The 25,215-nt window shown below is 42.6% G+C and overlaps 1 protein-coding gene across 1 annotated transcript in view; it reads right to left on the bottom strand.

The window, feature by feature from the left end:
- The window catches only part of LOC128659174 (zinc finger protein 585A-like), a 58,831-nt gene extending 34,261 nt beyond the window's left edge, over window positions 1-24,570 (bottom strand). The window contains exon 1 of the mRNA XM_053712860.1: window positions 24,418-24,570. Within this exon, the coding sequence (XP_053568835.1) occupies window positions 24,418-24,550 (133 nt within the window). The 5' untranslated portion in view covers window positions 24,551-24,570. The remainder of the gene's footprint in view (window positions 1-24,417) is intronic.
- Window positions 24,571-25,215: the final 645 nt, after the last annotated feature.

Here is a 25,215-nt window from a genome sequence, read left to right as displayed (position 1 = left end):
GCCTTTAAAAATGAGGCTTCTGTTGAACAGATTTGCAAGGCTGCGACTTGGTCTTCGCTTCATACCTTTTCCAAATTTTCCAAATTTGATACTTTTGCTTCTTCGGAGGCTGTTTTTGGGAGAAAGGTTCTACAGGCAGTGGTTCCTTCCGTTTAAGTTCCTGCCTTGTCCCTCCCATGATCCGTGTACTTTAGCTTTGGTATTGGTATCCCACAAGTAATGGATGATCCGTGGACTGGATACACTTAACAAGAGCAAACATAATTTATGCTTACCTGATAAATTTATTTCTCTTGTAGTCTATCCAGTCCACGGCCCGCCCTGTCCTTTTAAGGCAGGTCTAAATTTTTATTAAACTACAGTCACCACTGCACACTATGGTTTCTCCTTTCTCGGCTTGTTTCGGTCGAATGACTGGATATGGCAGTGAGGGGAGGAGCTATATTGCAGCTCTGCTGTGGGTGATCCTCTTGCAACTTCCTGTTGGGAAGGAGAATATCCCACAAGTAATGGATGATCCGTGGACTGGATACACTACAAGAGAAATAAATTTATCAGGTAAGCATAAATTATGTTTTTTAAACGGTACCGGCGTTGTACTGTTTTACTCTCAGGCAGAAATTGGAAGAATTCTGCCTGAAGGTTGTTGATCTTAGCGGTTTGTAACTAAGGTCCATTGCTGTTCTCACACATAACTGAAGAGTATGGAAAGAAAACTTCAGTTGGGGGGACGGTCTGCAGATTGCCTGCTTTGAGGTATGTTCAGTATATTTTTTTCTAGAGAGATAAGGTCTAGAAAATGCTGACAGTGCCTGGTATATTTGAGGTAAGCCTGATACAGTGATTTAACAGCAACTGGGATCATGCTTGCAAAAAAGGGGTAATCATGTTAATACCTATATTACTTAGTGTAAAAACGTTTGCATGTTTTATAGTAAAAACGTTTTTTTATAGTAAAAACGTGATAAATCTTTATTTGGGGCCTCGTTTTCCACATGGCTGTTATTTTACTCCTAGGAGTAGTTTTTTAAGGCCCTCTGACTTTGAGTGCATGGTGGGAGGGGCCTATTTTTGCGCAGTTAATATACAGACTGAGACATCCAGCTTCCCTAAAGGAGTCCTCTGGCATCTAGGACCACTATAGAGGGTGTTTTTCCTGCAAAGATCGTGTTTAAGGGCAGGTAGGGCCACAGCAGAGCTGTGGCAGTGTGTTTAACTGTTTTTTTAACGGTTTTTCCGTTTTTCTAATCCGTTTTGGGGCCTAAGGAGTTAATCATCCATTTGCAAGTGGGTGCAATGCTGCTTTAGTCTCTTATACACACTGTAAAAATTTCGTAGAGTTTACTACTTTTTATCACTGTTTTGCAGTTTATGGGGTAGTTTTTTTTCTCTTAAAGGCACAGTACCGTTTTTGTTTAATTGCTTTTTCACATTTATTAAAGTGTTTTCCAAGCTTGCTGGTCTCATTACTAGTCTGTTAAACATGTCTGACATAGAGGAAACTCCTTGTTCATTATGTTTAGAAGCCATTGTGGAACCCCCTCTTAGAATGTGTGCCAAATGCACTGACCTTTATAAGTTATAAAGACCATATTATGGGTTTTAAGGATTTATCACCAGAGGTTTCTCAGACTGACAAAAGGGAGGTTAAACCACCTAGCTCTCCCAATGTGTCAGAACCTATATCTCCCACGCAAGAGACGCCAAGTACATATGGCACTTCCAATGCGTTTACCTTACAAGACATGGCGGCAGTTATGAATCATACCCTCACAGAGGTATTATCCAAACTGCCAGGGTTACAAGGAAAGCGAGACAGCTCTGGGGCTAGAACAAATACAGGGCTTTCTGACACTTTAGTAGCTATGTCTGATACACCCTCACAATGTACAGAAGCTGAAGCAGGAGAGCTATCTGTGGGTGACATTTCTGATTCAAGGAAGGCGTTACTTCAATCTGACTCTGAAATGACAGCATTTAAATTTAAGCTTGAACACCTCCGCTTGTTGCTCAGGGAGGTTTTAGCAACTCTGGATGACTGTGACACCATTGTAGTCCCAGAGAAATTGTGTAAAATGGACAAATACTTTGCACTGCCTGTTTACACTGATGTTTTTCCAATCCCTAAGAGGTTTTCAGAAATTATTACGAAGGAATGGGATAGACCAGGTGTACCGTTCTCTCCCCCTCCTGCGTTTAAAAAGATGTTTCCCATAGATGCCGCTACACGGGACTCGTGGCAGACGGTCCCTAAGGTGGAGGGAGCATTATCTACCCTAGCTAAGCGTACAACTATCCCCGTCGAGGACAGTGGTGCTTTCCTAGATCCAATGGATAAAAAATTAGAGGGTTTCCTTAAGAAAATCTTTATACAACAAGGTTTTATTCTCCAGCCTCTTGCATGCATTGCCCCAGTCACTGCTGCAGCGGCTTTCTGGTTCGAGTCTCTTGAAGAGGCTCTACAGGTGGAGACCCCGTTGGATGATATCCTAGACAGGCTTAAAGCTCTTTAGTTAGCCAATTCAATTATTTCTGACGCCGTTTTTCATTTAACTAAGCTAACGGCTAAGAATTCAGGTTTTGCCATTCAGGCGCGTAGGGCGCTATGGCTTAAATCCTGGTCAGCTGACGTTACTTCAAAGTCTAAGCTTCTCAACATCCCCTTCAAAGGGCAGACCTTATTTGGGCCTGGACTGAAGGAGATCATTTCTGATATTACTGGAGGGAAAGGCCACGCCCTTCCCCAGGATAGGTCCAACAAATTAAGGACCAAATAGACTAATTTTCGTTCCTTTCGGAACTTCAAGAGTGGCGCAGCTTCAACTTCCTCTACTGCAAAACAAGAAGGAATTTCTCTTGTAAGGTGTGTCCAGTCCACGGATCATCCATTACTTGTGGGATATTCTCCTTCCCAACAGGAAGTTGCAAGAGGATCACCCACAGCAGAGCTGCTATATAGCTCCTCCCCTAACTGCCATATCTAGTCATTCTCTTGCAACTCTCAACAAGCATGGAGGTAGTAAGAGGAAAGTGGTGAAATGTAGCTGTTATCGTGCTTCAATCAAAAGTTTGTTATTTTTAAATGGTACCGTAGTTGTACTATTTTGTCCCAGGCAGAAAAATAGAAGAATCTGCCTGTGATTTCTATGATCTTAGCAGGTTGTAACTAAGATCCATTGCTGTTCTCACACATGACTGAAGAGAGAGGTAACTTCAGCGGGGGAATGGCGTGCAGGTTATCCTGCTATGAGGTATGTGCAGTTAAGATTTTTTCTAGAAGATGTGAATGCTAGAAAATGCTGCTGATACCAAATTTATGTAAGGTAAGCCTGAATACAGTGATTTAATAGCGACTGGTATCATGCTTACTTTCTGAGGTAATACTCTTTTATATTTACAATATAAAACGTTTGCTGGCATGTTTAAACCTTTTTATATATACTTTGGTGATAAAACTTTATTGGGGCCTAGTTTTTTCCACATGGCTGGCTTAAATTTGCCTAGAAACAGTTTCCTGAGGCTTTTCACTGTTACTATGAGTGGGAGGGGCTTAATTTAGAGCTTTTTTGCGCAGTAACTTTTACAGACTGAGACATCCAGCTTCCTCCAGGAGCACAAGAGTTTCCTTCCTAGGGACTCTGATAGATTCTGTAGAAATGAAGATTTACCTGACGGAGACCAGGTTATCAAAACTTCCTGCCGTGTTCTTTATTCCATTCCTCGCCCTTCGGTGGCTCAGTGCATGGAAGTAATCGGCTTAATGGTAGCAGCAATGGACATAGTGCCGTTTGCACGCCTACATCTCAGACCGCTGCAACTCTGCATGCTCAGTCAGTGGAATGGGGATTAAACAGCGACAATGAGGTTCATCAGATTTCAGTCGGACAAAATCACGACTGTGGCTTACATCAACCATCAAGGGGGAACAAGGAGTTCCCTGGTAATGATAGAAGTCTCAAAGATAATTCACTGGGCAGAGATTCACTCTTGTCACCTATCAGCCATCCATATCCCAGGTGTAGAGAACTGGGAGGCGGATTTTTCATCCGGGGGAGTGGGAACTCCATCCGGAGGTGTTTGCACAATTGATTCATCGTTGGGGCAAACCAGAACTAGATCTCATGGCATCTCGCCAGAACGCCAAGCTTCCTTGTTACGGATCCAGGTCCAGGGATCCCAAGGCGATGCTGATAGATGCTCTAGCAGCGCCTTGGTCCTTCAACCTGGCTTATGTGTTTCCACCGTTTCCTCTGCTCCCTCGTCTGATTGACAAAATCAAGCAGGAGAGAGCATCGGTGATCTTGATAGCGCCTGCGTGGCCACGCAGGACTTGGTATGCAGATCTGGTGGACATGTCATTCTTTCCACCATGGACTCTGCCGTTGAGACAGGACCTTCTACTTCAAGGTCCTTTCAACCATCCAAATCTAATTTCTCTGAGGCTGACTGCCTGGAGATTGAACGCTTGATTTTATCAAAGCGTGGTTTCTCCGAGTCAGTCATTGATACCTTAATTCAGGCACGAAAGCCTGTCACCAGGAAAATCTATCATAAGATATGGCGTAAATATCTTTATTGGTGTGAATCCAAGGGCTACTCATGGAGTAAGGTCAGGATTCCCAAGATATTATCTTTTCTCCAAGAAGGATTGGAGAAAGGATTGTCAGCTAGTTCCTTAAAGGGACAGATTTCTGAGCTGTCTATTCTTTTGCACAAGCGTCTGGCGGATGTTCCAGATGTTCAGGCATTTTGTCAGGCTTTAGTTAGAATCAAGCCTGTGTTTAAACCTTTTGCTCCACCTTGGAGTTTAAATTTGGTTCTTAAAGTTCTTCAGGGGGTTCCGTTTGAACCTCTTCATTCCATAGATATCAAACTTTTATCTTGGAAAGTTCTTTTTTTGGTGGCTATTTCCTCGGCTCGTAGAGTTTCCGAGTTATCTGCCTTACAATGTGATTCTCCTTATCTGATCTTCCATGCAGATAAGGTAGTTCTGCGTACCAAACCTGGGTTTTTACCTAAGGTGGTATCTAATAAGAATATCAATCAGGAGATTGTTGTTCCATCATTGTGTCCTAATCCTTCTTCAAAGAAGGAACGTCTATTACACAATCTTGACGTGGTTCGTGCTTTAAAGTATTATTTACAAGCTACTAAAGATTTTCGTCAAACATCTGCTTTGTTTGTTGTCTATTCTGAACAGAGGAGAGGCCAAAAGGCTTCGGCAACCTCTCTTTCGTTTTGGCTAAGAAGTATAATCCGCTTAGCTTATGAGACTGCTGGCCAGCAGCCTCCTGAAAGGATTACAGCTCATTCTACTAGAGCTGTGGCTTCCACATGGGCCTTTAAAAATGAGGCTTCTGTTGAACAGATTTGTAAGGCGGCGACTTGGTCTTCGCTTCATACCTTTTCAAAATTCTATAAATTTGATACTTTTGCTTCTTCGGAGGCTATTTTTGGGAGAAAGGTTTTACAGGCAGTGGTACCTTCCATTTAAGTACCTGCCTTGTCCCTCCCTTCATCCGTGTACTTTAGCTTTGGTATTGGTATCCCACAAGTAATGGATGATCCGTGGACTGGATACACCTTACAAGAGAAAACATAATTTATGCTTACCTGATAAATTTATTTCTCTTGTGGTGTATCCAGTCCACAGCCCACCCTGTCATTTTAAGGCAGGTATTTTTTAATTTTAAACTACAGTCACCACTGCACCCTATGGTTTCTCCTTTCTCTGCTTGTTTTCGGTCGAATGACTGGATATGGCAGTTAGGGGAGGAGCTATATAGCAGCTCTGCTGTGGGTGATCCTCTTGCAACTTCCTGTTGAGAAGGAGAATATCCCACAAGTAATGGATGATCCGTGGACTGGATACACCACAAGAGAAATAAATTTATCAGGTAAGCATAAATTATGTTTTTTGCCCAGTCCAAGCAAGTCTGGAGACCTAATCAGGCTTGGAGCAAGGGAAAGCAGGCCAAAAAAACCTGCTGCTGCCTCTAAGACAGCATGAAGGAGTAGCCCCCGATCCGGGACCGGATCTAGTTGGGGGCAGACTTTCTCTCTTCGCCCAGGCTTGGGCATGAGACGTCCAGGATCTCTGGGCTCTGGAGATTGTTTCCCAGGGATATCTTCTGGATTTCAAAGCCTCATCCCCAAAAGGGAGATTTCATCTCTCACAATTATCTGCAAACCAGATAAAGAGAGAGGCATTCTTACGTTGTGTTCAAGCCCTTCTGGTCATGGGAGTGATCCACCCAGTTCCAAGGGAGGAACAGGGGCAAGGATTCTATTCAAATCTGTTTATAGTTCCCAAAAAAGAGGGGACCTTCAGACCAATCTTGGATCTCAAGATCCTAATCAAATTTCTCAGGGTCCCATCCTTCAAGATGGAGACTATTCTAACCATGCTACCTTTGATCCAGGAGGGTCAATATATGACTACCGTGGACTTAAAGGATGCTTATCTCCACATTCCGATACACAGAGATCATCATCGGTTTCTCAGGTTTGCCTTCCTAGACTGGCATTACCAGTTTGTGGCTCTTCCCTTCGGGTTAGCCACGGCACCAAGAATCTTTACGAAGGTTCTAGGGTCCCTACTGGCGGTTCTAAGGCCATGGGGCATAGCGGTGGCCCCTTACCTAGACGACATTCTGATACAGGCGTCGACTTTTCAAATCGCCAAGTCCCATACGGACATTGTTCTGGCCTTTCTGAGGTCTCACGGGTGGAAGGTGAACGAAGAAAAGAGTTCTCTCTCCCCTCTCACAAGAGTTTCCTTCCTAGGAACTCTGATAGATTCAGTAGAAATGAAGATTTTTCTGACAGAGGTCAGGTTGTCAAAGCTTCTAACTTCTTGCTGTGCTCTTTATTCCACTTCTCAGCCGTCAGTGGCTCAGTGTATGGAAGTAATCGGCTTATTGGTAGCGGCAATGGACATAGTTCCGTTTGCCCGCCTACATCTCAGACCACTGCAATTTTGCATGCTCAATCAGTGGAATGGGGATTACACAGTTTTGTCCCCTATGCTAAATCTGGATCAAGAGACCAGAGATTCTATTCTCTGGTGGCTATCTTGGGTCCATCTGTCCAGGGGAATGAGCTTCCGCAGGTCAGAATGGACTATAGTGACGACAGATGCCAGCCTTCTGGGCTGGGGCGCAGTCTGGAACTCCCTGAAGGCTCAGGGTTCGTGGACTCAGGAGGAAATCCTCCTTCCGATAAACATTCTGGCACTTAGAGCGATATTCAATGCTCTTGAGGCTTGGCCTCAGCTAGCTGCGGTCAGGTTCATCAGATTTCAGTCAGACAACATCACAACTGTAGCCTATATAAACCATCAGGGAGGTACAAAGAGCCCCCTGGCGATGTTGGAGGTTTCAAAGATAATTCTATGGGCAGAGTGTTCACTCTTGCCATCTCTCAGCTATCCATATCCCAGGAGTAGAGAACTGGGAGGCGGATTTTTTAAGTCGGCAGACTTTTCATCTGGGGGAGTGGGAACTCCATCTGGAGGTATTTGCCCAGTTGATTCATTTATGGGACAAACCAGAACTGGATCTCATGGCGTCTCGTCAGAACGCCAAGCTTCTTTGTTACGGGTCCAGGTCCAGGGATCCCAAGGCAGCGCTGATAGATGCTCTAGCAGCGCCCTGGTCCTTCAACCTGGCTTATGTGTTTCCACCGTTTCCTCTGCTCCATTGTCTGATTGCCAAGATCAAGCAGGAGAGAGCTTCTGTGATTTTGATAGCTTGGTATGCAGATCTGGTGGACATGTCATCCTTTCCACCATGGACTCTGCCGCTGAGACAGGACCTTCTACTTCAAGGTCCTTTCAAACATCCAAATCTAATTTCTCTGCTTCTGACTGCTTGGAGATTGAACGCTTGATTCTATCAAAGCGTGGTTTTTCCGAGTCGGTCATTGATACCTTAATTCAGGCTCGAAAGCCTGTCACCAGGAAAATCTATCATAAGATATGGTGTAAATATCTTCTTTGGTGTGAATCCAAAGGTTACTCATAAAGTAAAGTCAGGATTCCTAGAATCTTATCCTTTCTCCAGGAGGGATTGGAGAAAGGATTGTCTGCTAGTTCCTTAAAGGGACAGATTTCTGCTCTGTCTATTCTTTTGCACAAACGTCTGGCTGAGGTCCAGACGTTCAGACGTTTTGTCAGGCTTTAGTTAGAATTAAGCCTGTGTTTAAAACTGTTGCTCCGCCATGGAGTTTAAATTTAGTTCTTAAGGTTCTTCAAGGGGTTCCGTTTGAACCTCTGCATTCCATAGATATTAAACTTTTATCTTGGAAAGTTCTGTTTCTAGTAGCTATCTCCTCGGCTCTGAGAGTTTCGGAGTTATCTGCTTTACAGTGTGATTCCCCTTATCTAATTTTCCATTCAGATAAGGTAGTTTTGCGTACCAAACCTGGGTTTCTTCCTAAGGTAGTATCTAATAAGAACATCAATCAGGAGATTGTTGTTCCTTCATTATGTCCTAATCCTTCCTCAAAGAAAGAACGTCTTTTGCACAATCTTGATGTGGTTCATGCTTTAAAGTTTTATTTACAAGCTACAAAGGATTTTCATCAAACATCTGCTTTGTTTGTTGTCTACTCTGGACAGAGGAGAGGCCAAAAGGCTTCGGCAACTTCTTTCTTTTTTGCTAAGAAGTATTATACGCTTAGTTTATGAGACTGCTGGCCAGCAGCTTCCTGAAAGAATTACAGCTCATTCCACTAGAGCGGTAGCTTCCACATGGGCTTTTAAAAATGAGGCCTCTGTTGAACAGATTTGTAAGGCGGCGACTTGGTCTTCGCTTCATACTTTTTCTAAATTCTACAAATTCAATACTTTTGCTTCTTTGAAGGCTATTTTTGGGAGAAAGGTCTTACAGGCAGTGGTGCCTTCCGTTTTAAGGGCCTGCCTTGTCCCTCCCTTCATCCGTGTCCTAAAGCTTTGGTATTGGTATCCCACAAGTAATGGATGAACCCATGGACTGGATACACCTTTACAAGAGAAAACAAAATTTATGCTTACCTGATAAATTTATTTCTCTTGTGGTGTATCCAGTTCACGGCCCACTCTCTCATTTTAAGTCAGGTGTTTTTTCTTTTTAAACTACAGTCACCACTGCACCCTATAGTTTCTCCTTTTTTCTTGCTTGTCTTCGGTCGAATGACTGGGGGTGGCAGTTAGGAGAGGAGCTATATAGACAGCTCTGCTGTGGGTGTCCTCTTGCAGCTTCCTGTTGGGAAGGAGAATATCCCACAAGTAATGGATGAACCCGTGGACTGGATACACCACAAGAGAAATAAATTTATCAGGTAAGCATAAATTTTGGTTTTTTTAGACATATATCTAACTTGCTCACAAATTAAAACAAGAATTATCCTAGCAGGAGATTTTAATATAGATCTAGTGCCACTGAGAAAAACTACAACAACTGATATGACAAAGAAAAAAACACGACAAGAGTATAGCTAAAAAAAAAAATTCAATGAAATGCTATCGCCCCATGGTTTATAAGATGCATGGATGACACTATATGGTGACATGACAAACACTACACACTATTCATCAGCACATGACTGTTATACTAAGATTGACTATATATTTATCAGTCAAATATTGCATTCAACCTTACATTCGGCCACCATACATGCTTGTGTGTGGTCGGATCATTCTATCACACAACTTCAAATGAGTCCTATTTCAGAATCGGGAAGAATTAAAATGTGGTCATTTTGGGGGCGTGGCCAAGATTCGGCCATGACAAGTCGCAAAATAGGACGCTCTTGGTATCCTTATACTAATCTATTGAATATATATTTGATACCTTGACATCCAACCTTCAAATTATAAGATTCAGCTATCATACTATTAGATGTTCCCAAAGATGTCAATCTCATCTCATTGGAACCCCCGGAAGCTGATTTGCCCAACATTGAACTCAGACTGAGGCCTCTGCTCATGATCTCAAACCCCCCTAAGGTTACCTGGGCTAATCGGCTCTTACTCTGCCGAGGTGAATGACAACTCCATTATTCAAGATTTAAGCTCCCAGACCTGAAACTAAAAAGGATGGATATGGAGATTGTGGACGCACCCGTATGGATGCCTATTTCAGTACACTCCTTCACTGCATATCCCTAGACCGGGAAGATGTTGTAGTCACCCCAGAGTGCGATCTTAGGAATTCACCTATCTCCGTTACCTGCCCGCAGGAGACCCTTCCGCATCATTCCTTAAATGATGGCCCACCTAAAATGGCGGTGCGGCCTACCAGCGCAGACTCTCACAATGGCACCCTTCCTAGCCCAGTGTCCCGAACCAAGCCTCCAGACTAAAAAGAAGGGAGGCATTCTGCTCGAAAGAGCTGTGCAGGGATTTGAACCTGTGGCTCTGTGCTTACTACTCCTGTTTGCTTGTATGTTGAGCCACAACCAGTTCTAGCAGATTAGCTTCAAATGCAATAGCATGCAACTTAAAAGATCTGTTAAATGAGTATTTGTCTTACTTTTAATTACACCCGTGCAAAACACAGGTGCTCTCAATTTTGGATTTACTCAGAACCAATCCTGTGCAAAACCTCCCTATTTAAGGCTGGCTGTTAGGCTGCATATTGCCTTCACATTGTTTCTGTTTTGTCACAAGCCAGAACCTGTTTCCTGTACTTCAGTACATTTTTGGAGGAAGACTTCACCTTTGCACCTGTTTACAAGTTTGTTCCCTGCCTTGTGCAAATCCTGCACTTCAGTTATTACCAGGACAAAGACTTTGCCTTTAAACCTGCTACCTGTTTACAAGTTTGTTCCCTGCCTTGTGCAAATCCTGCACTTCAGTTATTACCAGGAGAAAGACTTTGGCATCTATTTATCAAAGCGTCGACTTTCTTGCATTTGCCGGCACCAATACGCTCGCCTAAGATCGCCTAACATCGCTGCCGCAGACCTGAATACTTTCTCCATAATTATCAAAAAAAGTTGTCAAAAAGCCGCGCACCAAGTACTGTGCAATGAGCAGCGGACTGTTAACTAACAGTCATCGATCTCGCTGCTCTTCGGCTTTTTTACAGCTTTCTTGGTAACCTGTCACTAAACACCCACACTATACTATACTGTTTACCCCCTATACCGCGGCTCCCGGACCCCGCCGCAACTAAATACAATTATTAACCCCTAAACCGCCGCTCCCGGAGCCCACCGCCACCTACATTATACTTAATAACCCGTAATCTTCCGCCCCCTACACCGCCGCAACCTACATTATATTTATTAACCCCTAATCTGCCCCCCGTACACCGCCGCCACCTACCTACATTTATTAACCCCTAATCTGCCGCCCCAACGTCGCTGACACTATATTAAGTTTATTAACCACTTAACCTAAGTCTAACCCTAACACCCCCTAACTTAAATATAATTTAAATATATCTAAATAAATATTCCTATCATTAACTACATGATTCCTATTTAAAACTAAATACTTACCTATAAAATAAACCCTAAGCTAGCTACAATATAACTAATAGTTACATTGTAGATAGCTTAGGGTTTATTTTTATTTTACAGGCAACTTTGCATTTATTTTAACTAGGTACAATAGTTATTAACTATTTAATAACTTCCTAGTTAAAATAAATACAAATATACCTAAAAAAATAAAAACCTAACCTATGTTACAATTACACCTAACACTACACTATAATTAAATTAATTCCCTAAAATAAATACAATTAAATACAATTAAAAAAATATCTAAAGTACAAAAAACAAACGCTAAATTACAGAAAATCATAAAATAATTACAAGATTTTTAAACTAATTACACCTAATCTAATCCCCCTAACAAAATAAAAAAGCCCCCCCAAAATAAAAAAGCCCTACCCTACACTAAATTACAAACAGCTCTTAAAAGGGCCTTTTTGCGGGGCATTGCCCCAAAGTAATCAGCTTTTACCTGTAAAAAAAAAAAAATTACAACCCCCCCAACATTAAAACCCACCACCCACACACCCAATCCCCCCCTTAAAAAGCCTAACACTAACCCCTTGAAGATCACCCTACCTTGAGAAGTCTTCACCCAACCGGGCCGAAGTCCTCCACGAAGCTGGCAGAAGTCTTCATCCAGACGGCATCTTTTATCTTCATCCATCCGGCGCGGAGCGGCTCTATCTTAAAGACATCCGACGCGGAGCATCCTCTTCTTTCGACGTCGTCTTGCTGAATGAATGACCCTTTAAATGACGTCATCCAAGATGGCGTCCCTTGAATTCCGATTGGCTGATAGAATTCTATCAGCCAATCGGAATTAAGGTAGGAAAAATCCTAATGGCTGATGCAATCAGCCAATAGGATTGAAGTTCAATCCTATTGGCTGATCCAATCAGCCAGTTGGATTGAGCTCGCATTCTATTGGCCGATTGGAACAGTCAATAGAATGCGAGCTCAATCCTATTGGTTGATTGCATCAGCCAATAGGATTTTTCTTACCTTAATTCCGATTGGCTGATAGAATTCTATCAGCCAATCGGAATTCAAGGGACGCCATCTTGGATGACGTCATTTAAAGGAACATTCATTCAGCAAGAAGACGTCAAAAGAAGAGGATGCTCCGCGTCAGATGTCTTGAAGATGGAGCCGCTTCGCGCCGGATGGATGAAGATAGAAGATGCCGCCTGGATGAAGACTTCTGCCAGTCTGGAGGACCACTTCTGCTGGCTTTGTGGAGGACTTCGGCCCGGTTGGGTGAAGACTTCTCAAGGTAGGGTGATCTTCAAGGGGTTAGTGTTAGGTTTTTTAAGGGGGGATTGGGTGGGTTTTAGAGTAGGGTTGGTTGTGTGGGTGGTGGGTTTTATTGTTGGGGGGATTGTAATTTTTTTTTTTTACAGGTAAAAGAGCTGATTACTTTGGGGCAATTCCTCGCAAAAGGCCCTTTTAAGGGCTATTTGTAATTTAGTGTAGGGTAGGGCTTTTTTTATTTTGGGGGGGGGGGTTATTTTGTTAGGGGGATTAGATTAGGTGTAATTAGTTTAAAAATCTTGCAATTATTTTATTATTTTTCTGTAATTTAGTGTTTGTTTTTTGTACTTTAGATTTTTTTTTTTATTGTATTTAGTTTAGGGAATTAATTTAATTATAGTGTAGTGTTAGGTGTAATTGTAACGTAGGTTAGGTTTTATTTTACAGGTATATTTGTATTTATTTTAACTAGGAAGTTATTAAATAGTTAATAACTATTTAATAACTATTGTACTTAGTTAAAATAAATACAAAGTTGCCTGTAAAATAAAAACAAACCCTAAGCTAACTACAATGTAACTATTAGTTATATTGTAGCTAGCTTAGGGTTTATTTTATAGGTAAGTATTTAGTTTTAAATAGGAATCATGTAGTTAATGATAAATATAATTTAAATATATCTAAATAAATATTCCTAAGTTAGGGGGTGTTAGGGTTAGGGTTAGGCTTAGGTTTAGTGGTTAATAAATTTAATATAGTATCGGCGACGTTGGGGGCGGCAGATTAGGGATTAATAAATGTAGGTAGGTGGTGGCGGTGTACGGGGGGGGCAGATTAGGTGTTAATAAATATAATGTAGGTGGCGGCTGTGTAGGAGGCGGAATATTAGGGGTTAATAAGTATAATGTAGGTGGCGGTGGGCTCTAGGAGCAGTGGTTTAGGGGTTAATAAGTTTATTTAGTTGCGGCGGGGTCCGGGAGCGGCGGGATAGGGGTTAATAACTTTTATTTAGGTGGCGTTGGCACGGCAGATTAGGGGTTAATAAGTATAAAGTAGGTGGCGGCAGTGTAGGGGGGCAGATTATGGGTGTTTAGACTCGGGGTACATGTTAGGGTGTTAGGTGTAAACATTCCCATAGGAATCAATGGGATATCGGGCAGGAGCGAACATAAGCTTTCGCTGCTTTCCGAATCCCATTGATTCCTATGGCATCCACCGCCTCCAGGGCGGCGGATTGAAAATCAGGTACGCTGGGCCGGAGTAGTGCCAAGCGTACCTGGTAGATATTTGATAACTTCCAAAAGTAGTCAGATTGTGCCGAACTTGCGTTCGGAACATCTGTAGTTATGTAAGCATCGATCTGTGTCTGACTGAGTCCAGCGGATCGTATGTTACGTCACCAAATTCTACTTTTGCCGGTTTGTAGGGTTTGATAACTAAGGCGAATCAGGCTTGCCACAAATACGCTGCGTAATTCCAGCGTATTTGCGGTTGACGGCTTGATAAATAGATGCCTTTACCTTTAAACCTATTTACAAGGTTGTTTCCTGCTTTGTGCTGCAATTCCTGCATTCAGTTATTACCAGGAGAAAGACTTTACCTTTAAACCTGTTTACAAGGTTGTTTCCTGCTTTGTGCAAATCCTGCACTTCAGTTATTACCAGGAGACTTTCCTTTTGAATCTGGATCTCTGCTTACTTGTTTTTTCCTTTCCATTCCTGGCATATGTGGACATAACATACCTGAATAGTATATATTTAAATTACCCTGCAAGAGTATTTTGTTATTTAAATAAATCTGATATCTTTTCAATCTTTATGGCTTCTACTAATCTTCATTTAAAGCAACTGTTCCAGACAATGAGGCTTTCACAAAATATCCTGAGACCGAACAAGACAGCCAGAGAGCTATCCTGATCCTATCCCTGACATCGCTGCTGTTGCCCCGGGCCTTGCTCCAAAGCGGTCGATCGGGGCGGGGCTTGAGGCTGACATTCGTTACCATATCTTCATCCAGCAACATATCCACCATCGCTCTCTATGGATCTGCTACTTTAACTCTAGTGCATGTAGTTTCAACAAGGTCCTCTGCTAACCCAGTGAAAATGGAAGGCTTCATTAGAGGAGTGGGTCACAGGACCGTATGTACCGCTTTCTTCCCTATAGCGAACGGATCAAGGTCTCCACACTTTACAACTTGCTGGCCCCTGGGCGAGTTCCTCTCTGATCTCCTTGGCAAGTATATGACAAGAACTGGTATCGGCTAAATCTCCAAATTGTGACTGGGAAATTGTACACTGCGTACACAATAGTCTTCACCTTGCTGGGGGCCGTGTAACACTTATTTCTGGTATTTTCTTTTCACCGTATACTACTACTAATGTTATTTGTACACTGCGTACACAATAGTCTTCACCTTGCTGAGGCTGTGTAACACTTATTTCTGGGTATTTTCTTTTCACCGTATACTACTACTAATGTTATTTGTACACTGTGTACACAATAGTCTTCACCTTGCTGAGGCTGTGTAACACTTATTTCTGGGTATTTTCTTTTCATTGTATACTACTACTAATGTTATTTGTACACTGCGTGCACAATAGTCTTCACCTTGCTGGGGGCCATGTAACACTTATTTCTGGGTATTTTCTTCTCACTGATCTCACTGTATACTACTACTTATATTATTTGTACACTGCGTACACAATAGTCTTCACCTTGCTGGGCCGTGTAGCACTTATCTCTGCGTATTTTCTTCTCACTGTATACTACTACTAATGTTATTTGTACACTGCGTGCACAATAGTTTTCACCTTGCTGGGAGCCGTGTAACACTTATTTCTGGGTATTTTCTTTTAATGGTATACTACTACTACTGTTATTTGTACACTGCGAACACAATAGTCTTCAGCTTGCTGGGGGCTGTGTAACATTTATTTCTGGTATTTTCTTTTCATCGTATACTAATGTTATTTGTACACTGGGTACACAATAATCTTCACCTTGCTGGGGGCTGTGTAACACTTATTTCTGGGTATTTTCTTTTCACCATATACTGCTACTAATGTTATTTGTACATTGCGTACACAATAGTCTTCACCTTGCTGGGAGCCGTGTAACACTTATTTCTGGGTATTTTCTTTTCACCGTATACTACTACTAATGTTATTTGTACACTGCGAACACAATAGTCTTCAGCTTGCTGGGGGCTGTGTAACACTTATTTCTGGTATTTTCTTTTCATCGTATACTAATGTTATTTGTACACTGCGTACACAATAGTCTTCACCTTGCTGAGGCTGTGTAACACTTATTTCTGGGTATTTTCTTTTCACCGTATACTACTACTAATGTTATTTGTACACTGCGTACACAATAGTCTTCACCTTGCTGGGAGCCGTGTAACACTTATTTCTGGGTATTTTCTTTTAATCGAATACTACTACTAATGTTATTTGTACACTTTGTACACAATAGTCTTCACCTTGCTGGGGGCTGTGTAACACTTATTTCTGGGTATTTTCTTTTTATCGTATACTACTACTACTGTTATTTTTACACTGCGTACACAGAAGTCTTCACCTTGCTGGGGGCTGTGTAACACTTATTTCTGAGTATTTTCTTTTCATTGTATACTAATGTTATTTGTACACTGCGTACACAATAGTCTTCACCTTGCTGGGGCCGTGTAACACTTACTTATTTCTGGGTATTTTCTTTTCAACAAACAAGATCTGATTAAATATTTACATGGGTTGGTCCACCAAAAGCAGCAATAGGAAAAAAGGAATGTGAAGATACTCACCATCACTTACCCTCACTTACCAGAAAGTGAAGAGCTCTTAATATAGATGTTGCGCATTTCTAAGGCGATCGTTGTGTTATCTTGTTGTCATGGCAACTATGTGAGTAGGAGGCAGCAGTGGGCAGGAGCTTACATCCGTAATATCCTTCATATACTCCAAAGCAGAGGGTTTATTGGGAGTTAGAATAACATTATTAAGTGAACGGTAGATGCTCAATTGTATCTAGTATAAGTAGAGTATTTTCATTAGTCTATTTATGTGACCGGACAATGGGTACATGTGGCAACCGAGTGCTGGCGACACTGTATTGGTCTGAAGCTAAAAGGCCAGATGTATCCTATGGGCATATACCCTGATGCTACCCTAGGGGGAAACGTGTCTGCTAAATGCCACATTTGACAATGGCAGTAGAGTTGCTAGGAAAGGCAGAATCTCTAATCATGCACCCAAGTGAAATGTACAAAGAAGATGGAGGGGGAGTTAGACATATCAAGGAAAAGCGGTCATCTTCATGATGGTTTTGTGTCATAGAGAAGCCACAGGAGGGGGAGGTATTTGTTCTTGTACCCGTGCATCACAACAAGCTGCGGACACAAGGGCTTGTCAATATAACAATAAATGGACTTTATGACACAACGTAACCCTACGTTATAATAGAAGACCGTAAATGGCAATATGATAAAAGTCGGTCAGTATGGAATGCCAGTCTTGGACATTTGAAGCCCACCAGTGGTAAATTGTGATAGCGGCGGCGGTGTGGGCTTGCAGTCTTTGTTCTCCTCAGGGAAACAAAGCATGAACAGATGTTGACAGCTTTGGTATAGAGGGTATCTTTTTGTGATTCAACGATAGGCAGCTCACTTTTTCCTCCTCATCTAGTCTCCAACTGATGTGAAGCAATGTGACTGATCCAACGACACAATAGAGAGTGGGCATTGTTTGTAAGGCCAATTGTGTCAGTGCTGCTGACAGCGTCACCATCCCTGACGTATATAAAGTGTCAAAATAAGTTCAGCACACTGCAACACAAACCACTGGGCCACTTGGTTAAAAAAGTTCAAAATTTATTGTTTCCATTAAAAACAATAAAGTATGCACTGAAGGAACACATATAAAACAAAGAGTATCTATAGTGAGCAGGAGAGGCTGAGACTCCAACGCAGATGCGTTTCATTCTCATGCGCACTCTTTTTGTGAAAGCTGTTGTAGATGCCCCACATACACAAAGCACTTAATTTGGGCCTTTACCCTCAGATGATGTATTAATCATCAGTTAAAAATGTCGGTTTGACATTTAGGAAGAATATTGTGGCCACAGATAGGAATGGAAAAAGGTTTAGTAACTGAGGAAGTCTAGAACTTGCCTAAGTAAAGTTATTTGCTGGCTAACCCAATAGCTCAGAAGCAAGTAGTTATAGTGAAATGCATTCCTTAGGAAGGCCGCTAATTTTAAAACCAGGGCCAGACCGCTAACAGTAGTAATAGGCTTCCTTCCACATTGAACTAGTTTCCATGATCTGTAGCAGCCATGATAGCTTTAGAAGCTGCCAGAATGAAAATATACAAGTTCCTCCCCATGAGATAGGGTAATCCATGAGATCTTCATCTGTAATATTGTAGCCTTAAACGTATGTCACTGAGCACTGTGGCACAGCCTAAATAAGGGCCTCATCTTGATTTTAAGATTTAATAAGTCAGCCTTTAAGGGGGGGGGTCAAATGCATAAAGTGTGAGCTACAATAGCATTTTGTGGCAAACAGCCTATGGATTAAAGTGTAACAAAGGCTGAAAACCCTGCCAGAGGTCACAGTATATGGATGTTACAAGCACCATAAAGTCTATTAGGTGAGATCTCTTACCCAGTAAGCTACTCACCAACTGTTGCCTGATGCTTTGTAAAAAAAACAAGGGGACACAAGCAGATGGCGCAAGGGGCCGCACTGAGCATGCATGATGACCACACCCTGTCCAGAGGTTTTGCTTCAGATAGATAAGTTAATTTCTTGTGGTCAGTAAGAATGAGCACTGGCACGCTAGTACCCTCGAGAAGATGCCTCCATTCCTTGAGTGCCAAAATTATGGCCAGTAATTCCCTGTCACCAATTTCATATTTGTACTCCGCTGGAGACAATTTCTTAGAGAAGAAACCACACGGATGCAAGGAACTGTCAGGAGTAGGATGTTGAGACAAGAGGGCACCTACTCCATTCTCAGACGCATCGACCTCAAGAACGAAAGGCAGGACAGGGTTAGGATGAGCCAGAACTGGATCGGCAGCAAAGGCAGTCTTAAGACTATCAAAGGCCTTAATGGCAGTAGGTGACCAATGGAGTGGATCATTCTCTTTACGGGTCATGTCTGTGATAGGTTTGATCATGGAAGAAAAGTTTTTAATAAACTTTCTATAGTAATTGGCGAACCCCAAAAAACATTGAATAGACCAAAGACCAACTGGGCGAGGCCACTGCAAAACTGCAGATAACTTGTCAGGATCCATGGAGAACCCTGCAACGGAGATAACATAATCTAGGAAGGTTACTTGAGTCTGATGGAACTCACATTTCTCGAGTTTACAAAACAGGCCGTTCTCACGTAATCTCTGAAGAACCCATGTAACATCAGACCGATAAGCCTCAAGTGTGGGTGAGTGTATGAGGATGTCGTCTAAGTACACCACAACACACTGTTGCAACATATCTCGTAGGACATCATTAATAAATTCCTGGAAAACAGCAGGAGCATTACATAGGCCAAAGGGCATTACAAGATACTCATAATGCCCGCTCCTGGTGTTAAATGCTGTTTTCCATTCGTGGCCCTCCTTGATCCTAACGAGATTGTACGCCCCTCTCAAATCAAGTTTATTAAAGACCGTAGCTCCCTTGAGGCAGTCATAGAGTTCTCTAATGAGCGGAATAGGGTAAGCATTCTTAATGGTAAAACGATTAAGACCCCTATAATCGATGCATGGTCTTAATTCGCCACCCTTTTTCTTCACAAAGAAGAAGCCAGCCCCTGCAGGAGAGCAGGATTTGCGGATGATCCCCTGCAACAGAGCATCGGCAACATACTCCTCCATAGCACAATTCTCTGCAACATACAGAGGGTAAACCCGGCCCCGAGAAGGAATGGCTCCGGGTTGCAGGTCTATGGCACAATCGTAAGACCGGTGAGGAGGCAACGTACCACCACGCACCTTGTCAAAAATGTCTAGGAACTCTCGGTACTCCTCTGGCAATTGAGATACTGAACACGTGCACAAGACTTTAACTGGTTTCAGAAGTGGAAATACATTACGGAGACCACGACATAATTTCGGACCTGCGCCAGTCAAGACTGGGATTGTGCTTTTGGAGCCAGGGATAACCCAGAATAACCGGAAAATGCAGAGAATTTACCACCTGGAACTGGAGGGTTTCAAAATGGAGAGCCCCAACAGCCATGGATAACGGAGAAGTTTCGTGAGTAACGAGTGCGGGCTGCAGGGGCCTGCCATCAATGGCCTCAATAGCAAGCGGAACGGACCGAGGCAAAACAGGAATGGAGTGCTTTGATACAAAAGCACTGTCAATGAAATAGCCCGGAGCACCGGAGTCAACAAGCCTGAGTGACTATGGAGGAGTCCACCCAGGAAAGGACAACCGTGACCAAAGGTTTCTCCTTTAGCGGTTCCGGGGACGAGGATAAACCACCAAAGGTCTGCCCCCGACAGGACCTTAGGTGTGAGCGTTTCCTGGCCGTGTAGGACAAGACTTCAAAAGGTGGCCCTGTAACCCACAATAGAGGCAGAGCCCCTCCCTCCTCCTAAAGGCCCTCTCCGCCGTGGAGAGACGAGTGAATCCCAACTGCATCGGCTCAGCAGGAATTGGTGACTCGGGACCAGGAGGCATGGGAGGAGAGGCAGGCATGGGTGGGAACGAACACGTAGGAGACAACGGAACAGGAGGCTTCCGCAAATGCTCCTTGAAAGAGGGCCACTCACTTAGTCTGATGTCAATTAGGATCAAAAAAGACACCAATGCCTCGAGATCTTCTGGTAAATCTCTGGCAGCAACTTAGTCTTTAATAGCATCAGGGAGCCCATGTAAGAAGGCGGCAACAAGGGCTTCATTGTTCCAACCTACCTCTGTGGCAAGTGTACGGAACTCAATGTCATACTGAGTAACAGATCTTGTACCTTGCTGAATGGACATGAGTCATTTAGCAGCAGAGGAGGAGCGAGTCTGAACATCAAATACCTTTCAAAAGGAGGCCACAAATTCAGGGTAATTTGAAATTACAGGTTTATTAGTCTCCCACAAGGGATTATCCCAAGCAAGAGCTGTGTCAGAGTAACGAGATGAGAAATCCCACCTTAGCGCTGTCAGAGGGAAACGCCTGAGGTAACATCTCAAAGTAAATGCCCACCTGGTTCAAAAACCCTCTGCACTGATTAGGATCGGCTCCATATCGCTGAGGTAGAGGTGCAGAACCGGACATGCTCCTGGTAGGACTAGGTGCAGCAGCGGAAACAGGAGCAGCCATAACTTACGGGACACTTTGATCCAAATGTGCAGTGCGAGTCAGCAGGGTTTGCAGGGCTAGTGCAAATTGATCAAAACGGTGATCCTGTTCATCCATCCTGGAAATTATGGCAGGTAAAGGTGGATTATTAGCACCATCAGGATTCATGGCCCTTGCGTAATGTCAGGGTACCAGGAATCAGACTGAGACGAGAAGTGCAAAAATAATCACACCTTTATTAATAGCAAAAAATAATAAAAAGTCTACAAGTCAAATAACAAGCCAGGAATCAAAACCAGAACTGGTAGTCAGACGAGCCGAGTCAGAGCCAAAGCAAATAGTCAGATGAGCCGAGTCAGGAGCCAAAGCGAGTAGTCAGACAAGCCGGAATCAGGAACAAGGAGAACAGCAGAGTCAGGAACAAGCCAGGGATCAGGAACCAGGAGGGATGTCAGACAGCCAGGAAATACACAGGAGCTCTCACAAACAGATCTGAGACAACGCAAGGGCAAAGCATACTGCACAGAGGCCCTTTTAAATAATAAGTGATGACATCACAATTCTGAGACTGCATCCTGTCTCACATGGATGATGTACACTAGTCTGGCCAAAAAAATGAAGTGCAGGAAATGAGCAGCATCACACAGTATGCACCAGAGTTAGCAAGAGAGGTGAGTAAAATTGGCTGCCAGCAGCACATGGCAAACAAGGCAGGGAAAAAACCCTGACACCTCCATGAAGACATCACGAAGCTGGTGGATGTTAGACACCTTGCGCTCCCCCACCTTCTGTTTGAGGATGCCCCACCGATGCTCAATAGGGTTTAGGTCTGGAGACATGCTTGGCCAGTCCATCACCATTACCCTCAGCTTCTTTAGCAAGGCAGTGGTTGTCTTGGAAGTGTGTTTGGGGTCGTTATCATGTTGGAATACTGCCCTGCAGCCCAGTCTCTGAAGTGGATCATTCTCTGCTTTAGTATGTCACAGTACATGTTGGCATTCATGGTTCCCTCAATGAACTGTAGCTCCCCAGTCCCGGCAGCACTCATGTAGGGCCAGACCATGACACTCCCACCACCATGCTTGACTGTAGGCAAGACACACTTGTCTTTGTACTCCTCACCTGGTTGCCGCCACACACGCTTGACACCATCTGAACCAAATAAGTTTATCTTGGTCTCATCGGACCACAGGACATGGTTCCAGTAATCCATGTCCTTAGTCTGCTTGTCTTCAGCAAACTGTTTGCGGGCTTTCTTGTGCATCATCTTTAGAAGAGGCTTCCTTCTGGGACGACAGTCATGCAGACCAATTTGATGGAGTGTACGGCGTATGGTCTGAGCACTGACAGGCTGACCCTCCACCCCTTCATCCTCTGCAGCAATGCTGGCAGCACTCTTACGTCTATTTCCCAAAGACAACCTCTGGATATGACGCTGAGCATGTGCACCCAACTTCTTTGGTCGACCATGGGAGGCCCGTTCTGAGTGGAACCTGTTCTGTGAAACTGCAGTATGGTCCTGCCCACCGTGCTGCAGCTCAGTTTCAGGGTCTTGGCAATCTTCTTATAGCCTAGGCCAACTTTATGTAGAGCAACAATTCTTTTTTTTTAGATCCTCAGAGTTCTTTGCCATGAGGTGCCATGTTGAACTTCCAGTGACCAATATGAGAGAGTGTGAGAGCGATAACACCCAATTTAACCCACCTGCTCCCCATTCACACCTGAGACCTTGTAACACTAACGAGTCACATGACACGGGAGAGGGAAAATGGCTAATTGGGCACAATTTGGACATTTCCAATTAGGGGTGTACTCACTTTTGTTGCCAACAGTTTAGACATTAATGGCTGTGTGTTGAGTTTTTTTGAGGGGACTGCAAATCTACACTGTTATACAGGCTGTACACTCACTACTTTACATTGTAGCAAAGTATAATTTCTTCAGTGTTGCCAAATGAAAAGATATAATAAAATATTTACAAACATGTGAGGGGTGTACTTACTTTTGTGAGATACTGTAATTCGGGGTGTTATTAAATTGCACAAATTGCCCCTGCAAAGTTGGTAACCACTATTATAGGCTCTATTTATCAATCATTTGGGGAATTCTCCTTTCTGTTCTCCTATCAGTTCTCCACAGCTCTCCTTAGGAGAGGCGCACATGTGCGCCCATTTTTATCATAAAAAAGTTGTTTTTTCTCCATGGGAGACCTGGGGAGAACTAATGATAAATTTCTCCAGTCGGATTAGTATCTTCTCCTTATTTATCACTAAAAATAAGCAACTATTCTCCATGTCAATCATATATAAACCAATAGAAATCTTTATACAGCCTTCCTAGTAGCTTTAACGCCCCTCTTCAGCAAACTTTCATATAAGAAAATAGATCTACATTTTCATTGTTTCAGTGCTTCAATTTTAGCTTTTTTATCTTATTTTTATGCCCCAATAGATATCATTTTTGTGCTCTTTTATAGATTATTTTGGCGCTCCATTATATATTTTTTTCACTCCATCATAAATTATTATTGCGCTGCAATAACTATTATTTATTGTGCTTTGTTATAGATAACTTTTGCACCTTGTAGAGCCCTTTGTTTGTGTGTAACTGCTTCTACAACTGGTAGAGAATAGATTTCTAATGCTGTTCTCCACTTTAGCTATGGAGAACTTTAAGGTAGGAACTTACAGGAGAACTTTCAGTCCTCCACAGGAGAATATCAATGATAAATTTGTAACTAGGAAAATTATGAGGAGAACTATATGAAATACGACTAAAAAGATCTAATTTTACCCTTTTTTGGAGAACATGTTCTGCAAGGAGAGTTAGAACAGAGTAGGAGAATTTTACAGTCGAACTTGCCCAATTTTAGGAGTATTTTTGAATGATAAATAAGAGAATTATTTCTCATGAGAACTTTTAGGAGAAAATATAGGAGAATTGAAATGATAAATAGAGCCCATTATATTGAGTTACATTAACAGAATGATATAGAGGTTTCAAAATGTTTGTGTCTAAACACATAAAACACTTTGCGGGTACACTACTGAAATAATAATAATAATATTTATAATAATAATAAGGATAATATTCACAACAGCTCTTTACATTATACCTGTTATGATTGGTATTTGTGTAAATGACACAAACTAGTGATACACTATTGCTGTAAATGAGCAATAGAAGAAAGCTGGTTACTGCGTGTAGTATTGTATGTATGTGAGAAGATGTATATTTGTTTAGTGAGTAAAACACAGCATGTGATATGACGCACATTTCCTCATTTCAATAACATCCGATCACAATGATTTACTATAAAGCAATGTATAGAATCACTCAGCTTAACCTCCTATAAAGAAAAAAACACTCACCTGTGAAGTCATCTGCACATGTCTCACCATCTGACTCATAAGCATCAGGATCTCTCTGCAGGGAAATGTGTTCCTCTCCACAATCTTTTATTATGAATTTAATGGTATCATCCTCAGTGCTCTGCCCAAACATTGCCTCTATATGTTGCTCTTTTGCACTCTCTTCGATTTTTTTCACTGCACTCTCACTAATTTGAGTTCCTTTTGTATTGTGGCTATGGAGCTCAGTCCCTGGGCTGACAGTAATTACAGATGTTCTTGTGCTCTTGTTAGTGTAGGCTCCCTCTAAACTCTGGTTAACAAAGCTCTCCTGTACACTTTCAGGGCTTCTTGATTCTCCTTGTCTAGGGCTAGTAAAACTTTTGTTGAGTAGCTCATGAGTTTGTGATTCACTTTTATTATGGCTATTGAAGCTCTCACTGGGTTGTCCATAAGTGTGAGATTCACCATGTCTGTGGCTATTGAAGCTCTCACTGGGTTGTCCGTGAGTGTGAGATTCACCATGTCTATGGCTATTGAAGCTCTCACTGGGTTGTCCATGAGTGTGAGATTCACCATGTCTGTGGATATTGAAGCTCTCACTGGGTTGTCCGTGAGTGTGAGATTCACCATGTCTATGGCTATTGAAGCTCTCACTGGGTTGTCCATGAGTGTGAGATTCACCATGTCTATGGCTATTGAAGCTCTCACTGGGTTGTCCATGAGTGTGAGATTCACTATGGCTATTGAAGCTCTCACTGGGTTGTCCATGAGTGTGAGATTCACCATGTCTATGGCTATTGAAGTTCTCACTAGGTT

Source organism: Bombina bombina, chromosome 5 (genome assembly GCF_027579735.1).
Source record: "Bombina bombina isolate aBomBom1 chromosome 5, aBomBom1.pri, whole genome shotgun sequence".
Lineage (NCBI taxonomy): Eukaryota > Metazoa > Chordata > Amphibia > Anura > Bombinatoridae > Bombina > Bombina bombina.
This window is presented reverse-complemented; position numbering and strand designations above follow the sequence as displayed.